The 11,302-nt window shown below is 35.3% G+C and overlaps 1 protein-coding gene across 3 annotated transcripts; it reads left to right on the top strand.

Moving 5' to 3' along the window:
• Positions 1-408: 408 nt before the first annotated feature.
• LOC129745432 (uncharacterized) lies at positions 409-11,052 on the top strand. 3 transcript variants are annotated; one of them, XM_055738507.1, is made up of 3 exons: positions 409-548; positions 1,554-1,830; positions 10,581-11,052. In XM_055738507.1, the coding sequence occupies exons 2-3, from the start codon at positions 1,587-1,589 to the stop codon at positions 10,916-10,918; spliced, it is 582 nt and encodes a 193-aa protein (XP_055594482.1). In that variant the 5' UTR covers positions 409-548; positions 1,554-1,586; the 3' UTR covers positions 10,919-11,052. The 3 variants fall into 3 exon arrangements, with proteins under 3 accessions (XP_055594482.1, XP_055594484.1, XP_055594481.1); XM_055738509.1 differs by lacking the exon at positions 409-548 and adding an exon at positions 1,343-1,486; XM_055738506.1 differs by lacking the exon at positions 409-548 and adding an exon at positions 1,343-1,495.
• Positions 11,053-11,302: the final 250 nt, after the last annotated feature.

Here is an 11,302-nt window from a genome sequence, read left to right as displayed (position 1 = left end):
AAACTCTCCATATGCAACATTGTCTATATTCGAATGACACCCTTTCGCCTAAGAAGCTATCTGCTCTTGAATTTCAGAAACCAAGTTCATCGTCAATAATTGCACCTGACACCAAACGCGTAGGTAACGATTTATGAATATTCATTAACAAAATGCATGGCATACGATTGGCTAGGAAAATCGAAGAAAATTTATGCAAATGATCGGAAAATTCTTAACCCATCCTCCGAGAGTAGTGAGATAAGATGCGATTGAAATTTCACGGGTGTTTAAAGCCTTGAGGGAGCTTGAAAGTCGCTCAACTGGAAGGACATTGAACGTTCCTGGTAATTGTTTACCGTAAATACGGATCATTCGGTCAGGTGAGGTGGAAAATAGTTACTATAAAAAGTGGCCGATTTTTGTACTGAGTACACAGTTGTGCTCAACAAGCCGTTCCTTGAGAGTTACTGTAGTCAAGATTTGAACTACTTAGATCCTGGTGGATGTTTGGAAAGGCTCTTTGAGACTTGAAAGTTTTCTCTTACAATTGGAACTCACCCAGAAAGGTAAATACAAGCTTTGCAATCAATTTGAAATCATTTTTCAAATGTTCAGTCAAACTCGTGTTTCGGTGAACTAATTGGTGATATTTTAAAAGAATTTAAAGTTCAAAATTTTAGTAAGTAGAATACGTTTTTTAGTGAAATGATTTCCAATGCAGTGTAAGAAGAGAAGCATGTCTCATGTTCGGATCCTTGTTTTAGGAATGGTTACAAAGTAAAAGAAAATGGAAACCATACTGAGTTTGATTTTACTGTGTTCAGTGGGCGTGTTTGGACATAGCAATGGCGGAAATAACGATATCGGAAATCGAAAGACTTGTGGACAGAGACTAGTACGAGATATGGCGATGGTTTGTGAGAACGGATACTATGGGCCAACTCAGAAAAGAGGATCTAACGAATACGGCACATCCGGTACTTTTTTTTACCTAGTTATAGTTACTTAGTATAATAATACTAAATTTGTATCTAGAGAGTTTTTTTTGTCAATGAAATTCTAGTAATAAGATTTTTTTTTCGAATTATCTGACTTTGTTCACCACCAAACACTTCATGATTCCGAACTCAGATTTCTTCAATGAGGAATTCGTAAAGCCCACTAATGACGAGATCGCACGGCAGATCGATTCAATGGTAGCCCAGACGAACTTTCACTGGTGGCCTTTCTATCAGTCCGACCAGCCACGTTTTCCGGTGATGCTCCGGACCAGGAGAGGCCACCCTAAGGTCGGAATTGTCAACGAGTGCTGCCACAAACAGTGCACCTATGACGAACTGAAGAGTTATTGCATTTGATTCTGAGATCAAAATCTCCTGATCGCGACGACGCTTATCAACGGACATCGGCAAACTCCAACTGTACACAACTCACTAATCAGCTAAATAGTTAATAAAAGTTTAATACTCACTAAGTTTTCAACCAGTCTGGATTCAGAGCCAAGGCAATTCGGGTATGCTTTCCAGAGACCGTTTCCTCCAAAGCTGAATCCTTTCGTTCTATTCTTGCAGAGTTTCGAAGGATTGTGCGGAGAGTGAGAGATCATGGCGGGCTCCATCAATCATCATCGGCGCAGTACTTTCAGCGTTATCTTTATCGTCTGTTGTGGTCTGATGGTTCTGGTTCTGGTTCTGGTGGCAGCTTCCGAAGCCAGCCGGGTTGAGCACAACTCGACGGAAACCTTTCGACGGGTTACCCGGGATCGTAGACGCTACTGTGGCAAAACGCTGAGCGATACCCTGGCCATGGTATGCAACAGCTATCCGTCGCATGGACGCAAGAAATCGGGTGAGTTGTTTTTGGACTTCTCAATAAGGTTGAAAACCGAATGTCAATATGTAGGATTAAGATTGTTAAGCATTCTAGATTGCCCGGATTTATCTGAGCTAGACCGGAATTTTAATGTCCGGATATTGAAGAAAACTGCACGGATATTGCCCAGTTTTATTAATCCAACTTAGTTTAAAAAAAATTTTACACTGTCTTAGCCGATTTTGGCTTTATAGACTGAATAATAGTGAACAACTTAAGGATAATATTTAACACCCAGTACCGAGATGGGAATCGAACCCATGCCATCAGTGAACGAGCGATGGCCATCGAACAAAATGTTTAGGCGTGATCGTGAAAAATTCGGAAAAGTCCAGTTGGGAGACCGTAAAACAGTTGGACATCAACTATTCGATCAAATTTCATTTTAAAAATCGTTCGTTGTTTTCTAACTGAACTCAAAAATAAAAAGCTTAAACACGACAATAGAGCACAAGAGCATACCAAATTAAGAAAAACAAATCAACTGAGAAAAACACATTTGAAAAAACGCATTATTACGCAATCATGGATCCAATATGAATATAATGATGGCCGATTGCAAACAAGTTATAATTTTCGAACCTAATGCTGTAAAAGATTTAAACCAGATCCAACTACAGTGAGCGAAATAAGAATAGTACCACTATGTGTTTTGCTTGTTAAAATATGAATCATTGAAAATCACGAAAATTTTCTTCTACAGTTTGTTCTGAATTGCTTAACAGATAAATCAAGCATAAGTTTACTTTTTTGGACGTAGCAATTGGCGTTGAGGACTAAAAATGTGAAAAAAGGGTTGTGAAATAAGAATAGTACCACTTGAGTTTTTCAACGAAATCAAGATTATTAAAAAAAAATTACTGTGTGAAAGTTAATAATAATGCTTTTAGGAATTATATGAATAGATAACTGCATTTTAGGAGTTTTCTAGAATTCCAAAGGTTTCCGACGATTTTAAAAGGGAGTTTTAAGAGATGCTCCTCTAGCGTTAAGGAATTTGATATTTGAGCTGTAATTCTTTACCAAACTACTTACTTTCTTCATCGAAATGACCTGAAATGATGAAACAAGCATTCGGGATTTATTTTGAATCAGAAAAAATAGGTTGGAAATCAAAAACTCAAGATTTTTTTCAGTGAACTACACTTATTCCAGTTTCAAGTCATAGATGGCAGCACTGTCTTGCAGATAAAACCAAATTAAGTCTCAATTTTGATTTTCCAGGTTTATTCAGGCCCATATTGATCATTTTGAGGTATTTTTCCATCACAGTTTTGTGGAAGTTCACGCTGCAGAAAGCTTTTCCGGATTTGCAAAAGAATCACCAGCACAAGAATGTACAACCGCCAAAATTCCTGCTCATCTCAACTTCCGATTCAATTGCAAATCATACCAATAATACTGCTAGCCGTCTGGTACATCAAGCTCCATCGCAAAGTACAACTTTATTCTGATAATCGGTCCAAAAAATTCACTTTTAGTGACCTTGATGCAATATTAATTTTCCTTGACTTAGTGTTCTTGGAATTTCCAAAGCGTTCACACGGTACCATGTATTTATTTCTTGACCAAAATCATCCAGCACAAGCTAATTAATCCCGGATGTTCGAAAATTGGCATGAATTTGGTTAAATTGCAAGATAGTGCTGCCATCTATTACTTAAAACTAGAGAAATAGTGTTTGACTATTAAAAACATTAGTATTTTTGAAATCAAACCTGTTTTTTTGAATTCAATTTCAGCCTCAAATCTATGTTTCATCATTTTGCATAATACTTATGAATGTAAATGAAGAAATCAAGCAGTTTGATAAAGTTTTATAGCTCAAATATCAAATTCCTTATCGCTAGAGGAGCATCTTTTAAAACCCCCTCCCAATACCTTTGAAATCCTTTGGAATTCTGGGAAACTCCTAAAATGCAGTTATCTATTAAAATAATTCGTAGAAGCATTATTATTCACTTTCACACAGTAAATTTTTAAAATAATCTTGTTTTTGTTGAAAAACTCAAGTGGTACTATTCTTATTTCGCACCCCTTTTTCACATTTTTGGTCCTCAACGCCAATTGCTACGTCAAACAAAAATTAACGTATGCTTGATTTAACCGTTAAACAATTCAGAACAAGCTGTGGAAGAAAATTTTCGTGATTTTCAATCATTCATATTTTAACAATCAAAACACATAGTGGTACTATTCTTATTTCGCTTACTGCATTGCTTTCAACCAGAAGGTAAAGTTTGGAGTCTGGTTTTAATGTTGAAAAAAAAAAGAGAAAAAAAAACTGTACAATACTTTCAAAAATCACCCACAATAAAATAAAAAGGAACGGACTCAACAATTTCTCAAGTAAGATTAGGGACTCCTTCGGCAAAATTCCATTCAAATCCTTGGATTGCTCAGGTTCTCCGGATAGAAGATTTCGTGGTTTTCCTCGAGGCTACTCCTTGTGAAAAATATTTCGAGACCCGTTCTGGAATCAACTTTAATGTCCGATTTGGTTTGGGAAAAATGATTTTTTTTTGCACAAAAACAAACACTTCGCGAGCACAGCCTACCGAGTCCAGTTGACAAATGTCATATATTATACTTGGCTATACTTAGAGCAAGTTCACTGGTGTTGGGAAAAAGTGGTAGAAATTTGGACACTTTAAGCACTTTTTTAAAATTTTTCCTTGCTAAAACATTTTCAAGATCTGTCGCTTTCAAGTTTTTTTACAACACGTGTTGTAGTTTCGCATGCTGTGATGCAAAAATCGCCATATTTCTATCACATACGGCTGAAATAGAAACAGTGCTGTAAAAAGATACAACGCCCAAAGATCTTGAAAATATGTTTGCATAGTAGAATTTTCAAGGTGTGCTACAAGTGTCAAAATTTCTACCATTTTTTCCAATACGAGTGAACTTGCTTTTAGAGCGGCTAATAATAATCTGTCGGAGCTGCGAATCATGTGGTAGTCTTACTTAGCGATTGTCACAATAAACGGCCGAATTTACAAAAAAGAATGACTCTAAACATGAACGTTTTTTTCCTTAACACAACAGACCGTACGAAGTTAATACCTACTCTTTTTGGTCGGATATTATTTGAAAAAAGGGCTAAAACCTAAAAAGGATCATTTGGATGTGATGGAGAGATTATTATTGAGATTTGTCGTTGCAATTGTTCTTTATTACGTTAAACAGTGAAATCGTAATCAATACGACTAGTAGTCGGCAACCTTTTGAGACAAAAAGCCAAAAACTTCAAATTTTCAAATTTTTTTTTAAAAGTTTTTTTTAAACAAAATATATGACTGATCAATGAACATAATTGTTACGAAAATAACTTTAAAATCCTTAGAGTTTTTTCTAACTCTTGGTTATTAAAAAGATCTTTTCGTCAACTCTTCTAACATGGTTTGATTTTATATCAATTTTAATGCGTTTACAACTATCGGGTCAAGAAATTATATATTAAACTTAAATGAATACTTTACATGATATTGCCGTGAAAGTGAATACTTTGCATGATATTACAGTGAAAGTGTTGAACATATTAATATTTTTTTTGCAATGTAAAGCTTTTAAAGTAACAAAGTAAAGGTAAATGAACTTTCTTAAAATTATCGAGTTTTTATGAAATTACTCTATCGACTATATCTGTGAAACGTTATATTCTTTGAGAAAGAGTATTGAGATATTGAAAGATTATAGACTGATAGAAGATAAGAATAAGATGAAAGATGTTGAAAATGAGCGGAAGGGTAAATTTATTTGAAAATTTTATTATCACATTTCATCTTTTCGTTCCTCATCTTTAATCTTATTCTAATCTTCACATTTCACCAATATAGTCGATAAAAAAATTTCATAAGTTTCGTGATAACAGTTTACATATGTTATTCCAAATTTCGAATTTTCAAAATTCATGACATGAAGCCTACGTGTCTTCAGAATTTTATGCATCTGGCATATTAAAAAATCCCATTTTTTGTCACATGTGATTCTTCAGTGCGTTCGATTGATTGATGAGTGAAATTCAATACATACCTACATTGTAGATTATTCACCAATGCTTGCTAAAGCTTAGATTCCGGAAAAAAATCTATAGTTTAACCACAGTAGATATAAATCTGTAATAATTTGTTTTTGTTGAAAACGCAGGTTTCAGTGGTGGAATAGAGTTATCTTTATTCATGTTTCGTCTATGAGGTCATTATATTACAACTATATTAATTAGCGATAGCTAATTGTCACTTCAGCATCTTATATTCCCTAACCGGGAAAGTACTCATTTCTCAATGAGTACTTTGATATTCTTACCCAGAATATCTGGCAACACTGTTGTGTTACCACGAACCCAATTTGTGTTGTCTCGCTTAACCGTGTGATGATGTGAACATTTATACCGTGTTTACCATCATCACCTGTCATCAGCAATCATTGAGCCATTGTTCTTCGATTGCGAATTGAACACAAAGAGAGTGGAGAACCAAAACAAACCGTGTTTTGGTTCTGCACGGTGTAGGGGAAAAGTTCATATAACGCCCCATGTGGCTAATACGCGCCACCTTTGTTTTGAAGAATCTGAAACATTTGAAGCCTGCAAAATATTACCAATTTGTTCTAAATGCTGTGATTGGTCATGGCAAGTATGAATTTTTCCTAAAAATGCCCCTGTGTCGTGATAATTTCACAATTTAGGTTTTTCGTCATTTTGATCTAAATTTTAAAACACTTTCAATAAGGTGTCACCAAGCAGAGAAAAACGAATAAGACAATATTTTCTGACACATCGATAGAGGAGCATCTAAACTATGATTTTATGCTAAAAAATCATATTGAACTCGCAAAGGTATGCTTTTTATGGGTATGTTCTATCACGGCCCATGCGCTCGTTATAACGCGCCAATCGTAGTAGGCTGAAAATAGCATTAATTTTTCAAAATGGCCAATTTTCATTGAAAATGAACAAAAAGTCTAAAACCATATTCTGAGCGTTAATTCAGCACAAAAAATCTACTTTTCATTTTTTTGAAAATTTTGATTAGTCCATTTTGATTTTCTATTCAGTCAAAATGTCTGTAAGTATTGGTGTGTTTTTGGTCTTCGGCTGCTTTCGGGTGTGTTCGGCTGCTAGGCGCATATTGAATACACAGCGGCGCGTATTTGCAACACAGTTTAGTTCTGTGGCTTTGAATATGGTTTTTAAAAATCAAGTTTTTGAAGCAACTATAGCAATTTGAGTTATAAAATATCATAGGCATTTGTAGAAAACACTTTTCTTCAACGATTGCACCCATTTTCAACACAATTTGTACGTGGAATACATAGAAAATCAGCGATTCGCTTAGGTGGCGCATAATAGGGCATGTTCCCCTACCAGCAATCTTCTGCAGTCGGATCGTTCCGATCATCACAACTTTTGGCTCAAAAGGATCCGAAACCGAACCGGTGAGTTTCAACAGTTTTTTTAAGCTTTCATTGAATATTCGTGACAATCAATAAAGTAGCAGTACAGTAAACTGGCAAGATCAGTTCAAGCATGCTTGTAAAGTTTTGAAATAAAAATTATGTCCGTTACTGAACCTTCGTTTAAATTTGTGTGCTTTTGGTTAATCTCGGCTACAGGCATTACACTTGAAATTTAATATGTTTTCAAAGACTCAAAGGTTTACTTTATTCTAAAATGCAGACAGTTTAATCACTGACCATGCTGACTGGACACTAGAGTTTTTTTTGTTGGATAATTTTTCCAACAGTACGCAATATCGATTCCAGAGTGCGCATCAATCGACTTGAAGAAATGCTATCCCAGCTAGAAAGTGCCACCCAACCTTAAAATAGCTTATTCCAACGATAAAATCGGCCTTTTTCCTACAGGGCATTTTTATCGGAAAAATAGTAGGTTCGCCAAATTTAAATTTTCATTCATTCTCAATGCTAGTTCGAGTTTGAAAAGTTGTCAAACTTTAATTTTTAATTCTCAATTCTTAGCTTTGGAAATTTGTATTTGAATTTCATGTATCTATTCACATTTCAACCCGTTATTTATTAAGGAAGCGTTCCAGATTGTATCAGGCCGGGCAAATCCGGGCATTAAATTTCTAAATTTTAAACTCAAAATCAGGTAATATCCGCGCTAACCCAGCCGAAATTTTGAATAATCTGGAAAAATCGGGCCATTTTCTTCCGGGCAACAGTACCGGAGCGGGTCAATCTGGAATGCTAATCTATATTCAGATACATTAAAATTATCGTTTTCAATTCGAATAAGTAGTATTGGATTGAGGTGGGTTTTCCAATGTTTTAAAGTTGCTACGCACCAAAGTTTTAAATATTTTTCGAAATGGTTGATTAATTCAAAAACTATTTTGGAAATTTCAACTGAACATTTTTCATAAAGGGAAAAAAAGTTATTGCGAGTTCTTAAAATATACAATTTGATGAGGTTTACGTTATTTTATAACAAAGCGAAGACTGTCGAATTACTTTTTTTGTAAATGATAAACATTGATTTTCCTGTTAGCTATAGCTCAACTTTCGTGCTCGATTGATTCAAAAATATACACGCCTTTTGGAAATAAATAATTAGTTTTTAGTTTATGTTGTGTGAAAACTAAAGTTATTCTTTGCATTTACGGCTAGTGATAAAATAAATCTTGATGTCTTTGCTGATGCTCCAAAAACAGCGACAGGCAAAAAAAATGTAAAATTAGGCTTCAAAAAAATTCTATTTTTCCTTTTGATCCTTTCCTCTTGTTCCTACAGCGTATGCAATAATAAAATTTTCTTCTTGGCCAGTGGCCTATAAGTATCCATGTGCCAGGTCTCAAGATCAATTATAGCTTTGGCACGATTTTTTCAATATTTTGTTCATAAATATATATAACATTTGCGCAGTGAGCAAAAGAGCCACAGTTTTATATACGTAGAGCCGCAGGTTGCCAACCTATGCACTAGACTTATCAGAAAGGTTTCTGGAAAAGTAAGGACTTGTTCTGCACATCGTATCACAGGACGCCAGGCTCAATGAACAAATAATGTTACTACTATTTGAGTTAAACATAAGACATAAAAATTGTTGTATATAAGTCTTTTTATAATAACAAAGCTTGATGCATTAATAAAAAGTGGCTCCAGAGAGCGAACATGGAACTAAATTAACTAATGATTTTTTTGAATCCGATTTTTACTTTATTTTTTTATTTTTAATGTTAAAAAATGAAATGCTTAAGTCAAACAATACAACATTTAAAATGTTTGTCGAAGCAGTTGTAGTGTTGGCAGTAGCTCTCTACTATTTCAACACTGAAAGACATTTGAAGGTCGGGAAATTTGTTCCCCATATGTATTTTTTGTTAACAATTGAACCGAACTTCTTTTGCATTCGGTCTGTTACAATAACTTGAGTTGAAATGAAATAAAATGAAAATTCATTTACAATTATAAAGAGTTAAGAGGTACTTAGTTACGCTTATTTTACATTGACAGAAATTCAAAGTATTTTATTTTTAATTCCAAAAAAAGTATCGTACACTGAAATCTAAGCGCAGCTTCTTTCATACTCGCAATTAAGTTTTGTTGGTTCAAAATAGAACTTTCGGTCCCAAAATACAAAGGAAACTCCCGGATATTACTTCCCACGGGAAGTAACATGCGGAAATTTTCGAACATTCCAAGCCGTTCACCAAATTTTACGCTGACAACGGCGGCCATTCCATTATGGTGTTCCTTAGCAGTCTTCCGGTATTTGTTCTTTGGTTAATATTGGACTCGCTAAGTGCTTTCAGTCCAACGAAGATAGTTAAATTTTTAGTTCAGAAGTTCGAACTAAGTTTTCCTTCCTCGTCGAAGGAAAAAAGAGATTAGTTTTGAGTTCGCAGTTCGAACTTCGTTTTGAACAATCGCAAGGAGGAAAAGGGAAGAATCGAACTATGTTTTGAACCTCGGTCAAACTTAATTTTGAGTTTTAAGAAAGGAGCGTGGCTAGCTAAAGTATTTTTTTAGAAGCTTCAGTGAAATAAAACCATGCAAAAGATTGCGGTAAGCTGATTTTGATCATTTCTTTTACTAAATAGCTAGAAGAATATTTTGTCTGAATTGATACCGAGCAGACTTTGATGCAAACTCACAACAAAACTAAACTAAACGGTTAAGTGTAATTTTTTTTATATTATTCGAGTTATTTTTTAATTAGAGTAAAATTGAATTGATTTTCCCTTTAATACCTTCAATAATCTGCAGGCAGCATACAGAAACCAGAATGGAAACATTCAGAACTTAAACCAATTTTAGATGGGTAAGCAGAGTCTGGTTGGAAAATTGAAAACACCAATGAAATGTGGCTCCAGAGAGTGGGTATTAAAATGTCCCAAATTAATAGGGGAAAAATAAAACTAGATTCCCTTTTTGCGGCGAAAATTGATCATTGGTATGTCAGATGGTCAACTGCAAAATTTAAGCCCGTTCGGACAACGGGTAGGCGTCGTGCAACGAAAATTGGGTAGGCGTTTCGCATTTAGATGGCAATCTATATAAATGCTGTTATTACATTTAGCCTATGGCTCTTTTTTTTTTGCCGACCTTCTTAAAAGTTCATTTCTGGAATTTGATAGCAATCCCGCCATGTAGTACGAAAACTTATATGAATAAACAAAAACTCACTCACTAGTTATGATTCAAAGCATATCAACGATAACCCAAATAATGATCATTCTACTGCATTTTTCCCCATACAGATCCTGCCGTTTCTTATGAAGATTCACTGGAAGGATCCTATCGTGAGCAGCTAGTATCCGAAATCAGACAAGACTTGGACGAACTGGAAGAGTTGGCTCCGGTAATATTCGATAAACACCCGAGCCAGTATCGGTCTTTCTTCTATTACCCTCAAATGGGTACCCATTCTAAAAATGGCGTTATTCGCCACACCCCGGTGGATGATGCAATGGTAACTTTTACGGTCGAAAGTGATCCGATTGATGGCGGCTATCATCGGGTTCGTCGTCAGATTGTAGACGAGTGTTGCCGCAAGAGTTGTACCCTGAAAACGTTGAAGCAGTACTGCGCGGATTAAAATACTTAGAAGAAGATCAGTTTTTTAACGTGCTTTCTATTGAATTAGTGTACCTGTGTGAGATTTATTCCCCTGCTAAACGTATTGATTAACCGTTAATAAAATGACTTGAAAAGGTTGAGATGACCACCTGATTGGCGTTTTTGAATTGTTTTAAAATAATGTTTTTTTTTTAAATTTGAAACAGCAACTACAGTTGTAAGCATTTTTTCTTTGCAGTTAGCGTGCCGCCGTTGTTTTTAACATGTCGACTACAAGTTTGGTTCTGCGCCAGTTGCCGATTGTGGGACGTTCAAAGATGATGCACCTCACTATGATGGTCCTCATGCTCAGTACCGTCGTCAACGCGGCAGACCAACGATTCTGCGGAAGACAACTGGTGGC

Source organism: Uranotaenia lowii, chromosome 2, assembly GCF_029784155.1.
Source record: "Uranotaenia lowii strain MFRU-FL chromosome 2, ASM2978415v1, whole genome shotgun sequence".
Taxonomy (NCBI): domain Eukaryota; kingdom Metazoa; phylum Arthropoda; class Insecta; order Diptera; family Culicidae; genus Uranotaenia; species Uranotaenia lowii.
This window is presented reverse-complemented; position numbering and strand designations above follow the sequence as displayed.

What these genes read in the sequence shown, in the direction of transcription:
- LOC129745432 (XM_055738507.1), top strand. Translation starts at nt 1,587, where the DNA reads ATGGCGGGCTCCATCAATCATCATCGGCGCAGTACTTTCAGCGTTATC. An exon ending in GCATGGACGCAAGAAATCGG is followed by an intron (nt 1,831 to 10,580) that starts GTGAGTTGTTTT and finishes TTCCCCATACAG; the next exon opens with ATCCTGCCGTTTCTTATGAA.